This window comes from Eptesicus fuscus, chromosome 3 (assembly GCF_027574615.1).
Source record: "Eptesicus fuscus isolate TK198812 chromosome 3, DD_ASM_mEF_20220401, whole genome shotgun sequence".
Classification (NCBI taxonomy): Eukaryota; Metazoa; Chordata; class Mammalia; order Chiroptera; family Vespertilionidae; genus Eptesicus; species Eptesicus fuscus.
Window position 1 is genome coordinate 38,622,725 of NC_072475.1, and position 26,552 is coordinate 38,649,276.

General features: G+C 41.0%; 1 protein-coding gene across 2 annotated transcripts; it reads left to right on the forward strand.

The window, feature by feature from the left end:
* The first annotated feature begins 1,154 nt into the window (after positions 1–1,154).
* ACTL6A (actin like 6A) lies at positions 1,155–25,977 on the forward strand. Of its 2 annotated transcripts, XM_054713750.1 has the most exons (14): positions 1,155–1,367; positions 8,254–8,330; positions 8,496–8,670; positions 10,722–10,822; positions 12,288–12,385; positions 14,514–14,608; positions 14,911–15,017; positions 15,117–15,206; positions 16,711–16,772; positions 17,120–17,234; positions 17,384–17,464; positions 19,477–19,572; positions 22,986–23,072; positions 25,514–25,977. In XM_054713750.1, exons 1-14 carry the CDS (start codon positions 1,343–1,345, stop codon positions 25,592–25,594), a joined length of 1,290 nt encoding a protein of 429 aa, XP_054569725.1. In that variant the 5' UTR covers positions 1,155–1,342; the 3' UTR covers positions 25,595–25,977. The 2 variants fall into 2 exon arrangements, with proteins under 2 accessions (XP_054569725.1, XP_054569726.1); XM_054713751.1 differs by lacking the exon at positions 8,496–8,670 and having other exon boundaries at positions 1,156–1,367; positions 8,254–8,313.
* Positions 25,978–26,552: the final 575 nt, after the last annotated feature.

Below are 26,552 nucleotides of genomic sequence, written 5' to 3' on the forward strand. Positions count from 1 at the left end.
GGTTAAGAGCAGCCCCTAAATGTCTAGACTCTGACAAACCCATTTAAGAACTGCTACCAACTACAAGGATACACCACTGATCTTGAGGGTTTGCATAGGTCAAGCTACCTGCAGTGTGACCAAGAGGCAAAGCCGCAAGTTGTTGCAGTGACCCAGGGAAGAGACCATGGCGGTCTCAACCGGACTGGCAGAAGGGGACGGAAACCGGTGGGAGAGATGTTTAGGATGAGGTACAAATTAGGAAGAGGACTGATTACACGGTTCTTCATCTGTCTCACAGGGTAGAAGAGATGGATGACACTTTTATAACTTTCATGTAATTGAAAAATTTACAAAAATGATTTATTTATTTTTTTAAAAAAATATTTTTTATTGATTTTTTTACAGAGAGGAAGGGAGAGGGATAGAGAGTTAGAAACATCGATGAGAGAGAAACACCGATCAGGTGCCTCCTGCACACCCCCTAGTGGGGATGTGCCCGCAACCAAGGCACATGCCCCAGACCGGAATCGAACCTGGGACCTTTCAGTCTATCCACTGAGCCAAACCGGTTTCGGCTACAAAAATGATTTAAAAATAAACAATTAAATATATCAATAATAAAAATAATTTACAAACTGCTACCTAAATTTAGCACTTTCTTATGTTTATTATCCATAACCATTTTTAAACATGACAGAATCCTACCTCTGATTTACTGATTCCCTCACCCCAAAGTGGAGCATAACGTCTTTATTATTTCAACATAAAAGTTAGTTGAACATACTTTTTCTGAAAACAAAACAACACCTGAATCGCCACACTCCCAAACCGACAATCACCGCGTGGAGACACCTTCCCCAATTTCCAGCCCTTTTTCAGAAGTTCATCTGGCTGTGAGTGTAGCGCGTTCCCACGGCCCTCCCGCGCCCAGCAACACCCACGGACCCGCCCCTACAGTTCCTCCTCCTCGTCCGGCTCCCACCGCCGCCGTCTCCCGCCTACCGGGATGGCTCCGCCCCCTTCAACTCCGCGGCCCAATGCCTGCTCCCCTTTGGTCGCTTTCCTTCTCCCCGCCCCGATGGCTGCCTTCGACTGGCTAAAACGACAGGGCCACGACAGGATGCCCCAGAGCCCAGTTATGATTGGCTGGAGGATCGCCGGGCCTCTCCTGATTGGCTGAAAAGAGCAGACAGCAAGTGTGACTGCGCACCGGGTGTGTGGACGCCGCTTTGTTGCCTGAGGGGGGTGGCGGTGGAAGTTAAGGGGGTCAGAGGCCAGCGCTTCTCAGGACCCGCGATCGCCGTCGTTGCAATCACGTCGCCCGGTAGCCTTCCGCGTAGGAATCGCACCGACAGCAGCCATGAGCGGCGGCGTGTACGGCGGAGGTGAGTGAGCGCGGCCGGACCTCTGCGCGCCGTTTCAGTGCGTGCGGTTTGTAACCGCCGCCCCCAGCCCGCCCGCCCCTCCCCGGCGGTCCCTTCCGGCCTCGGGGTCTCGGGACTCCCGCCCCCGCCCCATCCCCGCCTCGCGCTCTGCGGGCCCCCGGCACCCGCCCGGCTTGCGGAGCGCCTCGAGCCCGCCGAGTCTCCGCCCCCTGCGGCCCCTTCCAGCCCGGGTCCCCGGAGGAGCGGGTTGGGGGGCCGCGCGTTGGCCTTGGCGGCGGGAGGGAGGCTCCCTCCAGGGGTCGCCGAGCCCCCCCCCCCCCCCCCCCCCCGGCGGGAGTGACCGGCGGGTCACAGGGACGCGTCTCTCCGGTGCCTCCGTAACTCGGCTGTGTCGCGGGTGCGCGCGAGTTTCAACTTGGGAGCTCCCGCAGTTTGCGAGCGTGGACGGAGGTTTCCGCAACGCCGGGGAGGTGGCACGGCGAGCGCGGGCGGTGGAGCTGATGGGCGGAGTGGCGGCCACGCGGGACCGCGGGACCTGCCTCCTGTCCGCGCTCGCCCACACACCTGCCTGGGTGCTGACGGTGGACCCGCCAAGTTGTAACTTAAGGCTGCTTTCCCGGGGGAGACTGGGGTGCAGCAGCAGCAAGATCACCGGGGAGTTTCGGGGACCTGGGTGGTAACACCAGCCTCCCCGTTCCTGCAGTGCTTTGGCTTTGGGCAGGGGACTTGACTTTTCCCAGCTCGAGGCTCCTCGCCTACGAGGGTTCAGAGCCACATGTTCGCAGTAGTATGCGCATTATTTAGAGAGAATGTCAATTGTAACTTCAGGCTCAAGAGAAACTCCTCCTCCCTATACCTGCCCAGAAGAGCTTGAATTAGGGCCCCTGCCCATCATAGGAGATTATCAGCGATAGTCTCTTTCTGGCCCACCTGCATGGCACAGCAGGCTTTTATTTACCAAACACCTGCTCGTTCTGTCATCCTGCAATGACCCTTTGAAGCCCCCAAGTCTTCTTGCCTCATTCCTGGCTCAGAAGGACTTACTTACCCGATACCCCTTTCTGTCTCTGAACCCCTTGTGCAGGGGCAAGAGAGAGGGGTGTCTCAGACTCTCAGGTCTATGGGGTTCCCATACATATGTATGTATTAAATTTGGTCATTGTCTCCTGCTAATCCGTGTCATGTCTATTTGATTATTAGACCAGCCAACAGAATCTTTATGGTCGGGGGAAAGTTTGTTCTTCCCCACGCTGGCCGATGGGGTGCTTGCGAAGGTTGAATGAGATAATGCTACACTGGCATCTAAAGTGTGGTGCGTGCATCAGCAGTTCAACATCACCTGCAGGCTTTTTCTAATGCAGACTCTCACGCCCCAGAGTGAATCTCCCGAACCAGAGCCTCCATTTTTTTTTTTTTTTTTTTTGGAGCCTCCATTTTTTGCAAGCTATCTGGAAGAAGCACAAGTGTGCACGACTATTGTGTTTCTGTTTGACGAGTTTCAGAACAAGGAGACAGAAGCAGCGTGTTGCTGTTGCTGTTGTGTCTAGTAAGGATGCTGTTTCTGGAGAGGGTGGCATTTTATTGGTAGGGGATAAAAATAAAGTTTTCCAAGTTCTTAGTTTTTCGAGAGTAGCTTGAGTCTCTCTTGAGGTGATATGCTGACCCTCACTGCCTTGTTCCCTATTTATGTTCTTGGTTTTGATTTCTCAAATGTGAGCATCCATAGTTTCCCATTTTCCTTTGGAGGAAGCCAGGTGGATCTTCATGACTTACCTCTTCCCCGTCTGAAGATGCAACCCTGACAGAAAAAACTGGAGCTGTGTGCCTTTGCCTCCTGGAGGCTGTTGACTATTTTGATCTTTAGGTTCCTTGACCCAAGGATCTAGAGGCTGTGCATTGAGTATTTCCTTAACAGGAATAATTTAATATGGGTAAGGTAGAAATGGATACTAATAATGCCAGCAGCTAACATTTATTGAGTGTATACTGTATACCAAAAGCTGTTCCAGAGGTTTTTCACGTGTTGCATTCAATATGTTCATCAACTAAGTTATTCCACAACTATAGGAGGTGGTACTACTATCTCCATTGTAGTGAAGAAGAAAATGAGGCATAAAAAAGATTAAGTAACCAGCCCAAAGTTAATTAACTTCCTCATAAATGGGTACTAAGACTCTCTGGGATGAAGAAAAGCATTTCCGTAAATAATTTTTCAAGTATATAACCACAGCATATTCATGTAACAGGTATTCAGAATAAACATCTTGTTTCTTATTTGCTGGGTAAATAGGTCTTAAAGCCTATTTTGCATAAAAAATATTTAAAATTCACAAAAGTTATGTGCATGATTTTCTGTTTGAGTTACTGTATGGCCAGTATCCTATATAATAAAAGGGTAATATGCAAATTGACCCTAATGGCAGAACAACCACTTGAAGTCACTATGAGGCACACTGACCACCTCTTGGTCCCTTTCCCTTGCCAGCAGGCTCCCATTGCCCAATGGTGAACGGGGAACCGGGGGTGGGGGATGGGTTAGGCAGGTGGCACCAGGCTAAGGCCCCCAACCTGCCGATCACCCCACACACAGAGGGCGACCTGCAGCGGGGGCAGGGCTGGCAAGCAGGTGGGAATGGCTGACCTCTCAGTCCCTCCCTCTGGCTGGCAGGCTCCGATCACCCAATAGCGAATGGGGAACTGGGGGTGGGTAGCAGTGGGGGGTGGGGCCAGCTACGGGCAGCCTGGGAAGATGGCCCTGATCACAGGCCAGGCCTAGGGACCGTACCTGCGCATGAATTTCATGCGCTGGGCCTCTAGTTTACACATAGTGGTCACATTTTCTAAAAGGTTTACTGTAAAAAGCAACTAAACTTCTCACCTAAATTTTGTGTAATTAACAGTAGACTGTATTTTTAAAAAAAATCAATTTTTAAAGACACAGGAAGGGAGAGAGAGAAACATTGATGTGAGAGCGAAACATTGATCAGCTGCCTCTGGCACGCCCCCTACCAGAAATCTAGCATGCAACCCAGGCATGTGCCCTGAATGGTTCTGGCAAACCTTTCTGTGCAGGAGAAGATGCCCAACCAACTGACTCACACCAGCCATGGCTAGAATGTATTGTTAACTTGTGTGCTTATTAAAAAGATCTTTGTAGTTAAAAATTTTTAGTTTACAGGTGTCTCATTCCAATAATAATGTCTGACCAGATTGGACACTGATCTTTAGCTTTAGGAATAATGTATAATTCATCCAGATTTCTGTACCTTGTAACTGGTTTCTGATCCTACTCTTTGCTCTTGTGATCATCTTTAATGGTTCTCCTCTACTTCAGACTCCTTTGCATCATAAAAATGTCATACAAAATAATGAGCCAATCTCCCCACCTCCTCCCAAAGTCACTAGCATTCAGTGTCCTATTGGAATGTTTTAAGGCCAGGTTAGAAGACTGCCACTAGTGCTTTGTGCTTTCCAAGAAAGAAATCACATCTTTTTAAAACTTGGAAGCCATTTACTCTGGGGGAAATATCAAAATCCTCAAAAAGTCAAAACAGCATTTTTAGTAGTAAAGGAATCAAACCCTTAACGGTTTTTATCCATTAGAATGCCTCCTTAGTTTTTAACTCCAGACTTCTGAGGTTTTGATTTCAAGCCTTCTATCTCCCCTTGCCATTCTCCTATTTCGGATTCCTTGGTGCTTGGTTTTTAACAAAACAAGGTACAAAAAATAGACATTTCATCGGGCAGGCATAGTTCAGTGGTTGAGCATTGACCTATGAACCAGGAGGTCATGGTTCCATTCCCAGTTAGGGCATGTGCCCGAGTTGCATACTCAAGCCCCAGTAGGGGGCATGCAGGAGGCAGCCGATCATTGATTCTCATTGATGTTTCTATCTCTCTCTCCTCTCCCTTCCTCTCTCTGAAAGCAATAAAAACATTTTTTAAAGAATGTTTTTTTACCTGACATTCTGCTTAATCAGTATTAAAGTTTACTAATTTATGTTCATTAGTAAACTTTAATTACTATTTGTCTTTGAATTTACATGCTGTGGTAAAAGCAAATGCAATGTTCTGCTTTCAGACAAAATTATTTGGAGCAGAATAATTTATAGAGAAGGGTTAATTACTTTGTGGACATGTACCAATTACAGAAACATCCTTTCAAATTAAAAATAAAAATAAATGTCCCTGATTGGTGTGGCTCAGTAGGTTGGAGTGTTGTCCCATACACCAAAAGGTAGCAGGTTCCTTTCCCAGTCGGGGTACACGCCCAGGCTTCAGGTTCGCTCCTCTATCAGGGCGTGTGTGGGAGACAGCTGATTGATGTTTCTCTCTCTCTCTCTCTCTCTCTCTCTCTCTCTCTCTCTCTCCTCCCTCCCTCTTTCTCCCCCTCTCTCCCCCTCTCTCCCTCTTCCTCCCCCCTCTCTTGTTTCCCTCCCCTCCCCCTTCCTCTCTCTAAAAAATAGAATCAGAAAATAAAAATCAGTGGATCTTCATTTTATTTAAATAAAAATGAGATCATTATTCTGTAAAGGCACCATCTCTCAACTGTGAATATTTGTAGTGTAATAATTGATTTTTTTCTTTATTCTAAGTTTCATTAAATTTTTAAAAATACTTTAAACATAATAAAATATGAATATATATATATATATATATGTTTGTGATACTTCTATACTAACTACTTAGTTTAAATAGATGTAATATACTGTATATTTGTCTCAGATATTTTAAGAAATAAAATGTTAACTGATATAGAGTTCCTCTCTCTTCTTTAGAGGTAAACACTGAACTGAAGTTGGTATGTATCATTCTCAGACCCAATGCATATTTTTATACTTTTAGTAAGTATGTATGTATCTATAATGAATTAAGTAGTATCATGTTTGTGTAGACACACACACACACACACACACACACACACACACACGCATTGTAGTAATTAACTTTTTAAACTGATACTTTTGGGTTTATTCATGTTGGTACATTGTAGATCTAGTTTACTCCTTTAACTATGTGTATTTCTCTATATGGGTAAACTGTAGTTTGTTTGTTTCCCTTCTGAGAGAGCATTAGATAATTTCTACCTTTTCCCATGACAAACAGTGTGACAATAATAATTATCATAGCAGCTACCATTTACAGTGTTTGTTATGCGCCAGATACTGTTAGAAGTGCTTACATACATTAAAGCATTTAACACATTTAATCATTTTAGCATCCTATGATATAGGAGACTGAAGTAGAGATGTTAATAAATCACCCAAGATCACATAGCTAGTGAACATTCTCATAGGTATCTTTTTGTATATATATGTGAGAGAGTTTCTCTAGGGAAGGTATTTTCTGTGTATGCACATTTTCAACTTTACTAGATGATAAGTAATTGCCCATAGTGGCTATGCTAATTTACAGCTTTTTCTAGCAGATGTATAAAAGCTCCTCTTTCCCTGCATCTTTGACAACATTTGGTCATATCAGACTTATCAATTTTTGCCAATTTCTTGGGAGTTAATAGTATTTCTTTATTATTTTTAATAATTGAAAATATCCTTCTTTGAAAAATCAGTGCCTGGAAAATCCAAGTGTTCTGTTTTAGCAGGCTTTTCTATGACTTTGAATGTGAAAAAATTTACTAACTTTCTCATTCAGCAAGAAACTTGATGTCCTTTGAAAATGTGCAAACTTTGAAATGTGCAAACTTTGATGATACCTTCATATTAATCGTTTTCCTTGACCTATACCTTAAACTCTTATTCTTCAGGGAACCTACTTGGGATTTTGCTAAGTTTCTTTGCTAATTGTATGGAATATTTCCCTTAAAATAAGAAACATGGTACCTAAGTATACTGGATATCTTCTCTTTACCCCTTCAGATTCATCTCCCACTCATTTTCACCCTCTCTGTGCCTTTGAAGACTGAGCCATGCAGGCTACATCTGTGGGCTCCCTTGACATCTAGTTTGAGCAATGATAGAGTAACCATACTTCCTGTTTTGTGCCTCTTGTCCTGGTACAATTATTAATAGGGACCCTTTTCACATTCAGAAGTAACCCAGTTTATATGAGAAATTATAGAACACCTTAGCCCATGGGGAGGGGAACTAGAGAGGTTGGTATGTTTATTAGCCTGGCTCCTTCCCCAAGGGGTCAGCCAAGGCTGACTCCATCCCTCAATTCAAGGTCACATCATCCCTTGGAACACAACACTCTGGGCTCTGGTATAAGTTTCTTCTCCAGTTCTTCAATTCTAAGGGTGGCAACATATCTCTGCTATTATAAGTTGTAGGGTATAGTACTGTCTTTTTTGTTTTAATATTATGAGTATATCTTTGTAAATAGTCCCTTTAATAAGTATACTCTCCTCAAATTACCCAATTTTAATGTAGCATCTCTTTCCTGATTCAAACTCTATTGATATACCATGTATGACATTATAATTTAATTAAATGAATCTTTAGTTTAAGATGTATTTATTTGTTACAGATTTTTTATTGATTTTAGAGAGGAAGGGGAGAGAGAGAGAGAGAGAGAGAGAGAGAGAGAGAGAGAGAGAGAGAGAGAGAAACATCAGTGATGAGAGAGAATCATTGATTGGCTGCCTCCTGCATGTCCCCTACTGGGGATTGCAACCTGGGTATGTGCCCTTGACTGGGAATTGAACCATGACCTCCTGGTTCATAGGTTGATGCTCAACCACTGAGCCACACCAGCTGGGCAAGATGTATTTAAAATAAAGCTAGGTTCAAGATAGTAATAGTATGAATGTAATGCCTGTTTTAATTTTTATAGAGCTTTCACAAACATTCTCATTTTAAGCAAATATGCTTAATTTTTATATGATGCTTTGTAAGTTTTTAATGTTAATTATCTTCTTATCTTTCAGATGAAGTTGGAGCCCTTGTTTTTGACATTGGATCCTATACTGTGAGAGCTGGTTATGCTGGTGAGGACTGTCCCAAGGTAAGATGTTAGAGTTAATTGGATATGTAAGGGCCATTCATGTAGAATTAAATTCATGCAGAAATTCTGATTCACATATGATAAAATACATTAGTTGGGGGAGGGGAGAATGATTCCTTGATAAAAGCAGATAAAACTAATCTATCATATTTTGGACTCTTACAGGTGGATTTTCCCACAGCTATTGGCATGGTGGTAGAAAGAGATGATGGAAGCACATTGATGGAAATAGATGGTGATAAAGGCAAACAAGGCGGTCCCACCTATTACATAGATACTAATGCCCTGCGTGTTCCCAGGGAGAATATGGAGGCCATTTCTCCACTGAAAAATGGGATGGGTATGATGTTGGTTTTTTTTTTCCTATGTAATTGATTATAAAATAGACTGTACTGGGTGCATTTTAGATGTAAAGCAACAGCTTCTTTTAAGTTGAAAATCAACAATTTTTCTGTTTTTTATTTATTTTTTATTCCACAACCTCATGTTCCAGGCACTGAGAATACAAAGATGCATAAAACACGTCCCTTTTCCTGAAGAAACTCATAGATAGGGAGGATAGATGTATATATACAAATGTGTAGATAAATGCTGTAATATAGCTATGTCTGATAGTCTGTGGGATTAGAGAGGAATGGCATTTAACTCTGTCATTAGGGATCCGTGATAATTTTCACAATGGAGGTAACTTTTGTACTGAATATTGATCAACGACAAAGAATTAGCCTGACTGACAAGAATAGGTAAAGCAGAGCAACCAGCATGTGTGAAGAGATGGAGTTGTAGAAGAAACTTACATGTTTATAAATGTCATCAATTATGTCTGGCTGTAGCATTGGCTACCTTATGGCCAGTTGCAGGGAAGGTAGGCAAAGCAATCATAAAAGGGCTTGTAAACTGTGCCAGGGGTATATTAAGGTGGCAGTAAAGGTAACCCCAAAGGATTTTAAACAGAGATGTGAAATGTTCATATTTGCCAGCTGGAATTCTTATTCTGACAGCAGTAGATAGATTGGAGGGAGAGATACTAGAAACAAGAGAGTCAGTTAAGTGACTGGGAGTCAGATGGAGAAATGAGGATTTAAATTATAACACTGATGGTACATCCCGAGTTGGCTTTCAGAGATATCCAGGAGACAAATGGTACTTAAGTGATGGGAGGGGTAAAAAGAAGAGTTAAGAAAGTCTTTTAGATTTTTGATTGGGGTGACCAAATTGAGGGTACCATGCACTGAGGTAGGAATAGAAGGCAAAACATAAGTTTTATGGTCTTAAAAAGCAAGTGTAGCCCTAGTTGGTTTGGCTCAGTGGATATAGTGACAGCCTTCGGACTGAAGGGTCCTGGGTTCGATTCCAGTTAAGGGCACATGCCAGGGTTGCGGTCTCGATCCCCAGTAGGGGGCGTGCAGGAGGCGGCCGATAGCTGATTCTCTCTCATCACTGATGTTTCCATCTCTTCTCCCTCTCTCTCTCTGAAATCAATAAAAATATATTTTAAAAATAATAATAAAATTAAATTAAAAAGCAAGTGTATTACTAATACCCAAGAACACTCTGAAATTCAGTTATTCCCTAGGAGGACTGATAGGACTCAGCATATAGTTGTACTCATGGCTAAGATTATTACACTAAAATGATACAAACAAAATCATCAAAGGGAAAAGAGGGGGTGTGAAGTCCAGAGGAAACCAGTACAAACTTCCAAGAGCCTTCTCACATATTGTTATACAAGAGGATGTGTTTAATTCCCCCAGCATCAAGTTGTAACAACTAGGAGAGCTCACTAGAGATTTGGTACCCAGGGTTCTTACTGGGGGCTGGTCATGTCGGTATCCAGTGCCAAGCAAGTACCAAGATCCCAGACTCCCAGGAGGAAAGAAGGTGTTCCTCATTCTTTGCACAAACAGTTTAGGCACAGTGAGCTATGTTTTCATTTAGGCTGTGTTTTATGTCACTGTAGGGAACTGTTTTGTTTACCAGTCAAGTTCCCAAATGCTAGCCAGGGTTCAGCCTTGCAGCCAGGCCTTTCTCAGGCCTGCTGTGTTAACTTTTCTGCACAGCAAGGAAATGAATGTGTTACTGAGTCAAAGTGTTTGAACATAGGTGCTGATGTTTTAAGCAGGTGAGAAAGATTTTAAGACATGGAGCTGTATTATATTACCCAGAAAGAATTAGAAGTGTAAGTTAAGTGTTGAAGATGTGGTTCCTTGTGAAAACTTGTTCTGTATTTAACTGATAGAGAAGAGGCGACCAGGAAGGTGAATGTGAAGGAACATGTAGGGATGTAGGAGAAAATTCAGGAGAAGGATAAGATAAGGAAAAACAATGTCAAAAAAGATGCTGTGTATATCTCCAACAGAGCATTGTTTTGAAGGTATTTTTCTATTCTAGTTGAAGACTGGGATAGCTTCCAAGCTATTTTGGATCATACCTACAAAATGCATGTCAAATCAGAACCCAGCCTGCATCCTGTCCTCATGTCAGAAGCTCCGGTAAGAAGAACAATTTCTTTTCTAATTTTTTCTCATTTTCCAGCCCCCTTTCATTTGAAAAATGTTTCCTTTTTTTTTTTTTTTTTTTAAAGAGACATAGAGATTCATATATTCTTGTTTGAAAATTAGGGGAAGGGGTATTAATTTTTAAATGATATTATAAGTTTAACATATTCAATAAATAAAATATTCAAAAGATAATACCAAAACACCCTAATGCAGTGGTCGGCAAACTGCGGCTCGCGAGCCACATGCGGCTCTTTGGCCCCTTGAGTGTGGCTCTTCCACAAAATACCACGTGCGGGCGCACACGTAAGGTGCGATTGAAACTTCGTGGCCCATGCGCAGAAGTCGGTTTTCGGCTCTCAAAAGAAATTTCAATCATTGTACTGTTGATATTTGGCTCTGTTGACTAATGAGTTTGCCGACCACTGCCCTAATGGGTTTTGGTGGTTATTTTATCTATTTTTTTCTAGGGATGTATTTAATATTAGAATCCTTAGGCTGCTTCCCATTTTGGTTTATGAATTGTCTTGTGTCACAAGTGTAGTGTATATCTGCTTTCTTTATTAATTTAAAAAATATTTAGAAATTATTTTAGAGTATTAAGTATTTTATTTTTTAAAATATATTTTTGTTGATTTCAGAGAGGAAGAGGGAGATAGAAACATCAATGATGAGAGAATCATTCATCAGTTGCCTCCTGCACACCCCCTACTGGGGATTGAGCCCACAACCCCCTCATGTGTCCTCACTGGGAATCGAACTATGACACTCTGGTTCATAGGTCGATGTTCAACCACTGAGCCAGCCACACCAGCCAGACCATATCTGTTTTTATACTCAGGTCTCCAGGAGAGATGTCAAATGTTGAACAAGGGCAGCAAATTGCTAGACTGAAGTCTCTTGTGAAACGCATAAATTATCAATTTTCTGTTACTGTTTCTAACCTCGAGTCTTTTAAGAGTAGTAGTTGTAGCCTGGCCAGTGTGGCTCAGGGGTTGAGCGTGGACTTATGAACCAGGAGGTCACTGTTCTCTGAAATCAGTTCTCATCCTCTCTGAAATCAATAAAATTATATTTAAAAAAAGAGTAGCAACTCTTAAGTATGAGAATTTAGTGGTTTAAAATTTATATTTATGATTCTGATTCATATATTTACTCTTAAGATTTAATAATACTTTAATTCCTTTGAAAACGTGGTCATTTCTAGAACTTATGTAGCAGATAATTTTACCTCTTACTAAATAATAATCAAATTTTTACTTATATTTAGTTATTAAAACTATTCACCAATAGAATTGAACTAAATATTACAGAATTGTTATTATGAAGATTATTTGTCATGGTATTTTATTGTATTGTACATTTTTGTTAATATAGTGCTGTAATGCATCTTGAGATAAATCAACATTTTAGTTTTTAAACAAGAAGTGACTTGCATTTCTTTTTCCCTCTTCTCCAGTGGAACACTAGAGCCAAGAGAGAGAAACTGACAGAGTTGATGTTTGAGCACTACAACATCCCAGCATTCTTCCTTTGCAAAACTGCAGTTTTGACAGCGTATCCTTGAAAGAGTAATGCTTAGCTTTTCTCTTAAAGTAAAAATGCGGTGCTCCTTAAGCACAGACATGAGCCAGTTCTCGCTTGTTCAGAACTGAACACTTTGGGGTGTATTCTCTCTTGCCTTTTTTAAAAAAGAACTTTATTGATTTTAGAGGGAGAGAGAGGGAGAGAGAGGGAGAGAGAGAGAGAGAGAGAGAGAGAGAGAAATCGAAGTGAGAAACGCTGATCAGTTGCCCCAACCGGGGATCGAGCCCACAACCCAGGTATGTGCCATGACCTGGAATCAAACCCACAATCTTTCAGTGCATAGGACAATACTCCGCCCAACTGAGCCACATCAGCCAGAGCTAGTTCAGTTTAAAATACCAACAATAAACATATTAATGTTAACATTTTATGAAAACGGTAGTTATATTTTGTAAAACAATAAGAAAAGTAGCATTCTTTTATCTGACTTGATAGATGAGTTCTCATATCTTCCAGCCACACTGTCTGTGTTCTTGACACCTTAAGCTAGTAAGGAAGACTTAGTTTTATGCTGTCCAAATCGCATACTTTGGAGAATGCATTTCAGTAAAAAGGTGCCAAAACGTCAATTGAGTACCAGTAATAGCAAAGATAAATCACCTTCTTTCTGACCATTTAATGCAGCAGTCGTCAACCGGCGGTCCGAGAGGTCCGAAAGGTTGGCAACCGCTGATTTAATGTTCTCAGACTTCTTCCCTCCGACCATCTCTACCCATTTCTTGTTCCTTTTTTTGTTTGTTTGCTTTGTGTTTTTGCCCTTAGTCCTTCATCTCTCTTGGCATGCTCCTTCTGGCTTAACTTACCCATTTTCTTGACTTCAGGTACCTGTTATTCCAGGCTCAGCTGCCAACTAGAATATTTTCTGTAAGCACTTTAAACTTATGTCCAGCACTGACTTTATCTTCTCTCCCCTCAAATTTATTCCTTCTCCTTCTGTGTATCCTACTCCCAGTTGCCCACACCAGAAATTTTTCTCTTTAATTCTTCAATTGTATCAGTTATCAAGACCTATGTATCCCTGCCCCCCCCCCCTACTCCCCGACCATATCTCAATCCATTTATTTCTCTCTATCCACTAGCCTTGCATTAGGTGCAAGCTCTTTCCAGGATTACTGCCACCCTTCCTCTTATCTTGGCCACTCTTCACACTGCAGCTCTTATCATCTTTGTTAATTGCAAACCTCTTTAAGCTAGAATCATCTTCCACATTCTTCATTCTTCTACTAGGCTATATTGAACTACTTGCATTTCCCTGACCTCACCTGCTCTCTTGCCTCCTGGCCTTCTTTGTGTTCCTGCTCTTCCCCATGTCCGCCTCCTCAGCTTACACTTAGATTTCACAGAAGTTGGTTAGGTGGTCTCTAATACCCCACAGGGCATCCTGAGCTATTCTTTTTACAGCTTTCTTTACTGATCTCTACTTCACTAAGCAGGGTATTCTTTAGGGCAAAGGTAGATGGTTCACCTTTGTGAATCTTCTGTGCTTAAGGAATGCCAGCCTTTATTGAACATCAGACTCATCACTAGGCATATAATAGATGCTCAGCAAATATTTGAATGGCTCTATTCCCAAACAGTGGTTTAAGATGTTTCGGGCACAGCTGTGGAAAATGGGATATGCCTATATTCAATGGCTGTTGATGGAAACTGCCACTCAGTTGCCACACTGCAGAAATACCTCTTTAATCCTTTGTGACAGTGGTTTTAGTTCCTAGCTCAAAGTTCACAGCCTCCCACTGTTCTTACCAAGTTTCTGTGGATTTTGTGAAATAAATGCTTCCCAGTTTGTTATAAGCCATTTGATTTATCTCCAGGGACTTTATGTGTTGATTTTGACCAACTTAACAGATGTCTCTTTCCAGGAGAAAGGTTTCCCCAGGCTCCTCACACCACCACTCTGGAAGTCCATCCTGCCTGTTGTCATTTCTCTTTAAATCACAGTCATGATTTGATATCAATTTTAACCCCTAGATTTACTTTAACACATTTTAAGCCATAATGCCTCTGTTTACAAAGACCTTAATAAAACCTTTCCTTCATAATAAACTTTTATTTTTAGGAGCCTTGATCCTTACTTTCCCTTAATGCTTTAAACTAGATTTGCTAATGGGCGTTCGACTGGGCTCATTTTGGACAGTGGAGCCACTCACACCACCGCAATTCCAGTGCACGATGGCTATGTCCTTCAGCAAGGTAAATGTATTTAACCCGCGTGCTCTGAGACAGTGTTAGCTGTCAGGAGGATACAGATGAGGACACTGGGCTGTCAAAGCATACCAGGTCCAAATGATATCTTTTTTAGAGATTTTTTAAAAAAATGGTTGGTATGTAATGTAGATAGATTTAAAACTGATGCATGGCTTCATGAATGCTTTGAGGGATAGTTCTGTTATTTATACTTATAAATAATTATTCACACATAAATCCACAGAAGTACATTTGTCCCAGGGAGTTTGAGCGGAAGCTCTCTTAGCCTTGTTTAATCTGTTTCATAGGCATTGTAAAATCCCCTCTCGCTGGAGACTTTATTACCATGCAATGCAGAGAGCTCTTCCAGGAAATGAATATAGAACTGATTCCTCCATATATGATTGCCTCTAAAGTAAGTGATGACTGATGAATTTTCTCTTTGGAATTTATCTCCACCTCTTCACTTCATGTTGTGGGCTCTGTTAACCTAGCGCATGCTCTTGACACCCAGGAACCTGTGCGTGAGGGATCACCAGCAAACTGGAAAAGAAAAGAGAAGTTGCCGCAGGTCACAAGATCTTGGCACAATTATATGTGTAACGTAAGTAATCTTATCTTCTTCATGAATGACTTATGGGCTGTAAGTCTTTGAATACAATATGAACACTTTTTAATCTTTACATTTTTATATGATATTCTAGAAACAGAATTAATAGCTTTTTTGGGGGTGGGGTTGTTTTTCATACTTGCCAAACAAATATGTCAACAAACTACTATGTATTCATTTGGATTACTGTGGTGAGACCTAGAAGGAACTTCGGTTTTGGGGAAAAACAAGCATTTTGCTATTCTGAACACTTTTTTTTGGTGGTGAAATGGTTTTTGTCTATAGCAATCTCCTGGTGTGGCTCAAGTATGTTCTCTTGTCTAATATCAGTCAGCCATATAAAAAAGTGGATTATTGCCCTAGCCCATTTGGCTCAGTGGATAAAGCGTCGGCCTGTGGGCCGAAGGGTCTCAGGTTCGATTTCAGTCAAGGGTGCATACATTGGTTGCTGGCTCGATCCGAAGGCATCCAATCTATGTCTCTCTCTCTTACTGTCTCTTCCTCCCTGCCACTCTCTTAAAAAAAATAAAATGTGGATTTTTTTATATAGCAGGGAACCAACGAGAGATTCTCTTTACTAAAAATCCATTTCTAATCATAGCAGTTACTGACAGGGGGAGAGGTTAGTAAAACAACTTCTCATAGCACAGATATACATTCAGTTCTCACAGTAAAAGGATATTAAAGTCATAATTCACTATGGCAGACATATATCCTATCTGACATTTTTGCACCTAAAGATAAAGGTTTTTGTAGGTGTTTAGTACAAGGAAAAATTGTGGGAATGATTAGCAATTTTGACTAGATATTAGACAATATGTATCCTTAGCAACCCAGAGGACATGTATTTCAAAATAAATTTTAAAATTGTTGTGCCCTAGCTGGTTCGGCTCAGTTGCATAGAGCGTCGGCCCGCGGACTGAAGGAGTCCCAGGTTTGATTCTGGTCAAGGGCACATGCCCATGTTGAGGGCTCGATCCCCAGTAGGGGGCATGTAGGAGGCAGCCGATCAGTGATTCTCTCTCATCATTGATGTTTCTATCTCTCCCTCTCCCTCCTCTCTGAAATCAATAAAAATATATTTAAAAATAAATAAAATTGTTGTACAGTATATATGCATATATATGCAGGTAATGAAATCTTGCTTCTACTAGTAAGTCTAAGCTTTTCTTATAATTAAAACAGTGTTTTGAAACTGGTGTTTTGTGTAGGACTGTGATACAAGGGTTCCCAGTTGTTTTTCATTTCATTGTTTCACACTGTTGTGATTTAAATGTTCTGCATTTTAGCTTCTAATTCAAATGCTTATAATTGGGGTTTCTTTGATAATCAAGAGTCTTTGCTGGATAGATTGATACCCTTGAAATTCTTACCCATCCAGGAACATGGCCCAATTTCCTTAAGAAAAGTTATTTTATAGATAATGTTACAAAAATATTGATTGCAAAGACAAATCTCAATAACTCTGTTTCTTAAACTTTCTTATTTTTATCCATAGTGTGTTATCCAGGATTTTCAAGCTTCAGTACTTCAAGTATCAGATTCAACTTATGATGAACAGTATGTATTCTTATTTTGTCTGCAAGATAGAATTTAATAGCTCTTTAAAACCTTCATACTAATCTTTTAAAAAACTGAGTACTTCCTAAATGAGGTAGGAAGTTGATTTGTTTAGGTAAAAAAAGAATCGTAGAATATGCTTAACTGCTTGAAAGGTAAAAAGTTATGTTAAGAAATATGGAATAACATTTTTTTAAAAAGGAAAACAAAAATATGGAATAACATTTTAAAAGAAAATAGATATTCTCATTCTGCTTTCATATAAGTTGATTCCTTAGTAGTTTATCATTTTTGAAGAGGATTGTTTGTTTTTGTCTTTTGTTTAATGATGTTTACTGTGTTTTCAGAGTAGCTGCACAGATGCCAACTGTTCATTATGAATTCCCCAATGGCTACAACTGTGATTTTGGAGCAGAACGGTTAAAGATTCCTGAAGGATTATTTGACCCTTCCAATGTAAAGGTATGAAAGCTTATTTCATAATTAGCCTGGCTTTTTCTGTATATGTAGAGACCTTGTGTGATTAGAATACCTATATAATACTAAATGCTTTTGGATGCACTTTATTGTTTGAAGTTCTCTGTGTCTCTATTAATTCTATTTTGTTGTAGGGATTGTCAGGAAATACAATGCTGGGAGTCAGTCACGTTGTCACTACAAGTGTTGGAATGTGCGATATTGATATCAGACCAGTAAGTGCCAGTCTCCTGTTTATGGCATGGAGGTATCTCTTTGGGTACTGAAATGCCCCCAGATCATTATTTAAGTTGGCAGCTTGGGTCATTGACTTTGAAGTCCACTGTATAACAGAATATATAAAAAGATGGGAGTACTAGAAAAGGAAAAATGCAAAACTCTGGACCTGTGGGGTCCAGTATGGTATCTATTGGCCACATGGTGCAATTTAAATTAAAACACATGCAAATTTCAAAGTCAGTTTTTCAGTTGCACAGGCCACAGGATAAATGTAGCAAGTTAGTCACTGTATGACAGTGAAGATATACAGCATTTTCATCATCACAGAGTTCTTTTGGATAGTGCTATTCTAGACATTTCCTAAAAGGAGACAAACCAAAATATATATTATTGGTGATTTTTCTAGTATATATAGTACAGTTTTCCTTTTATTATTCAAGAAGGTGTGCGTTAAACTTTTATAGTGTAGTTAAGTGATTTCTTTCATATTTTTGTGCTTTTCCAAGTTTTAAGTACTCCATATTATAACACCAATCTGATTACCAGATTGATTATATCATATTTTAACCCTAGGTTCAATTTGTAGCCAATACAGGGGTGAGTAAAAGGACGTTTACATTTGTTCATAGAGAAAGACATGCAGGTTATAATTATTATCAAAACTTTATTAACTCAAAAGAATATCACTCACAACTTCAAACCTTCCTTTTCCCACCCCTGTATCCTGCCTCGATTTTCTTTGAGTTATTTTTTTTTTTTTTTTTTTTGCTTAGAACATAGTTCTTATATCTAAGGGGAAATTTATTAGCCATTTTGTTAAAAAACACTTTTGGGTGACCATGCAAAATGTTCTTTATTTCCACTGGTCACCTGTCAGGCATGTTGCTAACTCTAGGATGATAGGGGTGTAAGTGTGGAATTTTTCAGTGCAAACTCAAGGCTACTTTAGGGGGGAGGCAATTGACTTGAAGTACATTTACTGTAAGAGAGTGATAGCTTACTGTTTTTATTGAAACTTCTCCTTTTAACTAATGTTGATTGCAGAAGAGATTGTTGTATATTCTATTTTCTTTCAAAAGTTACATCATTTATAACTTAGAAATATTTTTTTAAATATGAGCTTATCACTGAAAAGGCAGGCTGATATTGAACTTCCTGATGCACACTGAAGGTTAGCAGTACATGTACTCCTTCTGAGTAGGAATTAATTTTTATTTGCAGACACCTCATCATGCAGATTTTGTAAAGCTTGCCATGTGGTTCTGTTGCACACCCACGCAAAAGAGAAAGACAGCAGTAGTTTTTCAGGAATATTGAGATTATGCATTATCCACAACAATCATTAAAGAGTCACAGTGTCTAATTTAAATACCAAAACTTCTGGATGAGCATTCTAAGCTGAAGTCATTATAAAGTATACCTCTAAATATTGGCAGCTGTCAATGTATACTGACAGACTTTAATGTATATTAAAATCATCTGGAGAGTTGTAAACAACTAAAACAAACTAAAAATGCCAAGCCCTGTCCTTGTGGCTTATCTCTTAGACTTGTCCTAATGTGCCAATGTTACAATGCCCAGTCAGTGAATGCATGAATAAGTGGAACAGCAAACCGATGTCCCTCCCTCCCTCTCTCCTTCCCTCTCTCTCCCTCCCTCCCTCCCTCCGTCTCTCTGTCTCTCTCTCTCTCACCCTCCTTCCTTCCCACCCTCCCTCCTTCTTCTCTCAAATAAATAAATAACATTAAAATAAATAAATAAATAAACATCCCATCCCCAAAGATTTTTATTTAACTGCTCCGGGCACTGGTGTTTTAAAATCTGCCTAAATGAATAGAATGTGTAGCCAATATTGAGAACCATAGGACTAAGCTACTAGGTCTGTATAGGAGTAAAACAATTTTAAAAGAAAGGGAAATTGTAGTGGTGGACATGGATTTTATTTGTAGTTGTGTTTAAAAACTGTTGGAAACCTTTGGAACTAATTTATTTTTGATTTGTATCCTAGGGTCTCTATGGAAGTGTTATAGTGGCAGGAGGAAACACACTAATACAGAGCTTTACTGACAGATTGAATAGAGAACTCTCTCAGAAAACTCCCCCAGTAAGTTTTCTTTGTTCTTTAGTGGTATTCTCCAGTCACAGGTATCCACACTGGTGTAATTTCATAGTTAAGGTTTGTTTTGCAATACATAGATATTTTGTATATACCTGGTACAGTATTACTTCAATAAAGTTAATATTTCTTTTTTAAAAAGTGTTTGTGTTTTTTAAATGATTTTTAGGAAGGGAGATGGATAGAGAGATAGAAACATTGATGAGAGAGAAACTCATCTGTTGGTGCCTCCTGAATCCCCTTTAACTAGGAATCAAACCTGTGACCTCTTGATTCCTGAGCCACACCAGCCAGGCTTAATATCCCTTATTAATAAAATTTTCCTAGATGACATCTATTTGTTACTCTTGTACTATTTAAATATCATTTTAATCATTGATTCCATAGCTAAATACCTATAGTCTGCTGGGCACTGGAGATATAAAATATAGTCCCCACTCAGCATGTGCTGAGTCTGCAAGGATAAGTAGACATGGACAAAATGACTGGAATGTGCTCAGTGGTTCAGTATGTGAAGCCTCAGTGAAGGAGCTGTTTGGATAGGAGTTAAGTAATTTACAAAAGACATCTAGGTGGAGGGAAAACCATGTGCACAACATGAAGGGAAGATGGTATATTCCATTATCTCCAACTAGTTGGCTTATCATCTGTGCGGAAGTGGGGAGAGTGATATGGCTGGTTAGATGGCTGATGTATTAGGTTCCTAGGGCTGCTGAAACAAAGTACTGCAAAGTGGGTGGTTTAAAACAACAGAACTTTTTTAAAAAAATTTTTTAAAAATACGTTTTTATTTTTGTTTTTATTTTATTTTAAAATCTTTATTGTTGAAAGTATTACCTAGGTCCTTCTTTCTCCCCCATTAACCTCTTCCAGCCTGCTCCCATCCTCTCCCACCTAGGCCCTCACCACCCCATTGTCTGTGTCCACAGGTTATGCATTTATGCATACAATAAAACAACAGAACTTAACTTTCTCTCTTTTCACCATGTAAGGACACAGGGAGAATTAAGCAGTCTATAAGCCAGGTAGAGAGTTCTCACCAGAAACAGAATCAGCGGACATACTGGTCTTGGACTTCCATCCTCCAGAAGTGTGAGACAATAAATTTTTGTTATTTAAGATAAAAAACAAACAGAAAAAATGGAAATTTATTCTCTCTCAGTACTGGAAGCAAGAAGTCTGACATTAACATGTCAGCAGAACATGATTTCTCTGAAACCTTCAGAGGAGAATCCTTCCTGCCCTCCTCCTAGCATCTGAGGGTTTGCCAGCTTCCCATAGCATCTCTTACCCTCAGTGTCTATCTCTATGGTCATATGGCATTCTCCCCTTGTGGGTCTGTTCTTATGAGAACACCAGTCATATTGGATTAAGGGTCCACCCTGCTCGAGTATAACCTCATCTTAATTATCTTAATTACATCTGCCAAGATCCTGTTTCTAAATAAGATTGCATTCACAGGTACCAAGAATTAAAACTTCGGTGTATCTCTTTGGGAGTCACAGTACAGTCACAGATATGTAGCACGATGAGTTGCTTATTGTGAACTTAAAGGATCGAATTTCGCAGAGGACAGAAGAATTCCTATGTTTATTTTTAAAAGGTCACTGTGTGCATTGTGGTAACTTAAAAAGATAGAAGAACCTGGTTTTGGGAGAAGGTAGTTTACATGGTAGGTACATTTATAACAGAGTAGCAGTCATAACCTTTAGATTTTAAAACTTCTATCACGTAGTTTCTTGTAGGGTATTCTAAACTAATGTTATTTTAAAACACTTCTTAGGTGTTATATAGACCCTAACAGTATTTGCATATTTAATAGTCTTGGTTTTTCATATAAAGGAATATTTTATATATTCTAAATTTTTGTAATTGTGTTATTTAAATATTGATATAGGCATCAATTGATTCTTGCCTCATATTTACTCCATTCTTGGAAATACAGTCTGATCTGGAATATACCTAAATTATCATTGGATTTCTTAGGAAGTCCCAGAATAATGAATATAGACATGGGCTATCAAGACCAGTTAGATATTAACTACCATTATTCATTAGGAGGCAATTAAAAATTAATGAAATAACAGGGGAAAATTCCATTGTAATGGATACCAACCAATTCCTCACCTATAAAATCCTTCGTTCAACCCTCCTCTTCCCAGGACACACTCCCACCCATATGATAGTCCACTCCTGCCACACAATTATTTCACTGTGCAAAAGACTAACACTGTGTTCCTATCCTATCTAATAAAGAGGTAATATGCAAATTGACCATCACTCCAACACAAGATGGCCACCACAAGATGTTCTGCAGGGGAGGGCATTTGGGGGCGACCAGGCCTTTAGGGGAGGGCAGTTGGGGGGTACCAGGCCGGCAGGGGAGGGCAGTTAGGGGCGACCAGGGGAGGGCAGTTAGGGGCGACCGGGCAGGTAGGGGCAATCGGGCCGGCACGGGAGCAGTTAGGCGTCGATCAGGCTGGCAGGGGAGTGGTTAGGGGGTGATCAGGCTGGCAGGCAGAAGTGGTTAGGGACAATCAGGCAGGCAGGCAGGTGAGCGGTTGGGAGCCAGCAGTCCTGGATTGTGAGAGGGATCCCAGATTGCAGAGGGTGCAGGCTGGGCTGAGGGACACCCCCCCCCACCACCCCGTGCATGAATTTCGTGCACTAGGCCTCTAGTTTAGAATAATGAAAGTATCAACAATTTGTGAAATATCCCCAGTAGCAAATTTTTAGGTGGAGAGTAAAAATCTCTTGATTCAGGAAGTGAGTGATAGTGCTCAGGCAAAAAAACAACAACACAATGTTTATCGAGAGAGTGAGTTCAAAACAGAAACACTAATAGAAAGGAAAGCGGTATGAATAAAAACTTACCTGAGAGCTGATGTCTGCATTTTGTTTTCTAAGTGGGACATGGTGTGGGCTGTGGAGGGGTGAAACTAAGATAGAGTTAGGAAAGCATGAACCCTAAAAGAGAAATAGAAAATTGAGGACGACTGAAGGAGCCACAGGTTGGGATAACTGGACTTGGTGTTGGAAGACATGAAGTCCTGTATGAAGCATTTAGCACCGTACCTGATTTATAGTAAGCATTAAATATATGTTTGTGGTTATAAGATATAAAAAGTATAAATACCATACTCTTTGGTATGTAGTTCTCTAAGATTTATATAACTTATTTTCTTATTAAATATTACACATTAAAAGCCAAAGTTAAAGTACTTTCTACAATAGGTTAACCTATACCTATAAGCATAGCTTTTGCAAAAAAATCATGTATAATCTGTATTTAAATCAGTCATTAAGAAGTCCTCAAAGGTAAATTTCCTAATTTAAATCACTTGTTGTATTTAATATTTGTAAATAATATCTAATTATTTATTCTTCCCTCTCAATTTTAGAGTATGCGGTTGAAATTGATTGCAAATAATACAACAGTGGAGCGGAGGTTTAGTTCATGGATTGGTGGCTCTATTCTAGCTTCTCTGGTGAGTAAACTACGGTACTTGGAAAAATGCTTAACAATTTGTGTTGAATGATTTAACTTAAATATACCACTGAAAACACTAAATTTAATAAAAAGACTAAAAATAATTCCAGTGCACCATTTATCTTTGTATTTTATAACTATCACTAGAGGCCCGGTGCACGAAATTCGTGCACGGGGTGGGGGAGGTTGTCCCTCAGCCCAGCCTGCACCCTCTCCAATCTGGGACCCCTCGAGGGATGTCCGACTGCCCGTTTAGGCCCGATCCCACCGGATCGGGCCTAAACGGGCAGTCGGACATCCCTCTCACAATCCAGGACTACTGGCTCCCAACTGCTCGCCTGCCTGCCTGCCTTCCTGATTGCCTCTAACCGCTTCTGCCTGCCAGCCTGATCACCCCCTAACCATTCCCCTGCCAGCTTGATTGATGCCTAACTGCTCCCTTGCCAGCCTATTTGCCCCTAACTGCCCTCCCCTGCAGGCCTGGTCACCCCTAACTGCCTTCCCCTGCAGGCCTGGTCCCCCCCAACTGCTCTCCCCTGCAGGTCTGGATCCCTCCCAGCTGCCCTTCCCTGCAGGCTTGATCGTTCCCAACTGCCTTCCCTTGCAGGCCTGGTCCCTCCCAACTGCCCCTGCTGGCCTGATCGTCCACAACTGCCCTCCCTTGCAGGCCTGGTCCCTCCCAATTGCCCTCCCCTGCTGGCCATCTTGTGGTGGTCATCTTGTGTCCACTTGGGGGTAGGATCTTTGACCACATGGGGGCAGCCATCTTGTGTGTTGGAGTGATGGTCAATCTGCATATTACTCTTTTATTAGATAGGATAGAGTCCTGGTGCACGGGTGGGGGCTGGCTGGTTTGCCCTGAAGGTTTTCCGGATCAGGGTGGGGGTTCCCTTGGGGCGTGGGGTGGCCTGGGCGAGGAGCCTGTGGTGGTTTGCAAGCCGGCCACGCCCCCTGGCGACCCAAGCAGAGGCCCTGGTATCTGGGATTTATTTAACTTATACAATTGAAACTTTGTAGCCTAGAGCGGAGCCAAGCCTTTTGCTTGCTCCATGGTGGCAGCCATTTCTGTTGGGATTGATTTACCTTCTATAATTGAAACTTTGTAGCCTTAAGCAGAGGCCTGGGCCGGCCAGGGTGTGTGGAAAGCTTGGCTTCCTCCATCGCAGGGGAAACCATAGCCTCCTGCTCTTTCCAGCTCCGTGGCTGCCGCCATTTCTGTTTGGATTTATGTATCTTCTATCATTGAAACTTTGTAGCCTTGAGTGGAGGCCTGGGCCGGCAAGGGCAGGCAGAAAGCTTGACTTCCTCCATTGCCGGGGAAACCCAAACCTCCCTCCTGCTCTCTGTGGCCGTAGCCATCTTGGTTGGGTTTATTTGCATATTCGCTCCTGATTGGCTGATGGGTGTGGCTTGTGGGTGTAGTGGAGTGATGGTTAATTTGCATATTACTCTTTCATTAGATAGGATAAGAGTGGTTTCCCCTCTCAAAATGGTAGAAATCTGTTAACGTATTCTTGCCTCTTCCAGTTGTACTCTCTTTGGCACTGGTTAGGACGTACCTGCAGCATATTTAAAATTGAATCAATCCTTCTCAGGTTCTGGTTGCTCCCTGGCCTTTTGGCGAGATAGAGGAAGTCAAGAATTGATTCTTGGGGCAAATGGTACACTCATGGTGCTGGCTTTTACATGTTGCTTAGACTGGCACCTGCCTTGTATCAGGAGAAAAAGCCCTTATACTTATTTGCACCCTAGACTGGAGAATGTTCTCTTCCCTTCAGAGCAATCAAATAAATGTCACCAAATACTTGTGCTAAACATTAAGCAATTAGATGTTTGGAGCTGTCCATGCATGTATTTCTTGTCTATGTTCTATTTCCAGTCTTTTAGGAGATCTCGGACCAAAACGAGATACCATGTCTGAATGCATTCGAATAGTCATGTAGTCCAGGTTCCTTCTTCCTTTGGTCTCTTTTCTCCTTTCACCTTCTGTGTCTTTGGTGAAGTGCTTGTTATCGTGTGTGTGTACTTGCTAAATTTTATCCTCCTTCTGGTGAGCACTTTTCTAAATGTTACCGTTAACCCTTTGCACTCACTTGCTTTTTTCTCGATTCCTTTATTCTAATGCTAACCGTGTCGAGTCACATTCAACATCTGAGTGCAAAAGGTTAATCCTAGACCATCTCTTCAGTTCTGTACCTGAGTCAAGCCTTGCACCAGTTTCTGTTGTTGCCTTAAATTGGCACCAAGTCATCAAAGCCAAACCCTCCACCTTCCTTTCACAGCCTCTTTTTATCCACGTGACAGAGTAACTGGTATAAGAGGGTTTAATATTCTTTCTAACCTTAAGTAGTGTTTGTGGGTGTTCTGGAGGAGGGCAGAAACAAGAGTTCTTCACAGATTAGGAGTTGTGAAAATAAATTGTTTCTTTCCATTTTACAGGGCACCTTTCAACAGATGTGGATTTCCAAACAAGAATATGAAGAAGGAGGGAAGCAGTGTGTAGAAAGGAAATGCCCTTGAAAAGTGTTCCTCCACCTCCACCTTCCTGTCACCTTACGTTTCATAGCTTTAGTACACTCAGGAAAAGAATGACCATCTTTTGTAGAAGGTTTATACATTTTTGCATATTTCAATTTCCACTTAAAATTTTCAAGGCTTTAACTGGCTCTCTAAACTAAAATAAGTTTGTGCTTTCCTTGGGATGCACTTATTCTTATTACAAGCATTTTATAATTTTATATAAATGTCTATTTTCTCTAAATATTTTACTTTCAGTCAAATGCTGTCCAACTCTGCTTAGGATTAATTACCAGTGGATTGATAGTATTGCTTTTTATTGATGAGTAAAACGTATTGCCTATGCTTTTTACCTTAATAAAAATTGCTAGCCATCCAGAAACATTTTTGGACTTACGTTGTCTTGTGACTTGATACTTTAAATACTAAATGTATTTATGAGCATTTTCAGTGAAAGTTCTCATTGTTTATTAACAGCAGTTAATCTACACCACCTCACATTCTATTAACAACAGTAATAAAAATGTTAGTGGAATTGCTTTTGCTATAGTAGCTAACTTTACTTTCCACTGTAAGATATAGATGATACTGAAGTCTGCTTAGATGTCATCTATATATATAAAAGGCTAAGTGACCAACCGTCTGTCCAACCATCTGGTACATAGATGCGCACTGGCAATCTATATAATAAAAGCCTAAGCAACTGTTATGGTGGAACGACCAGAACAACCAGTCGCTATGATGCACACTGACCACCAGGGGGCAGATGCTCAATGCAGGAGGTTCCCCCTGGTGGTCAGTGCACTCCCACAGGGGGAGCACCGCTCAGCCAGAACCAGGCTCAAGGCTGGTGAGCACAGCAGCAGTGGTGGGAGCCTCTCCCGCCTTCACAGCAGTGCTAAGGAGCAGTGAGTCGAGCAGTAAGGAGCAGCGAGCAGGCAGGCAGTAAGGAGTGAGGGGT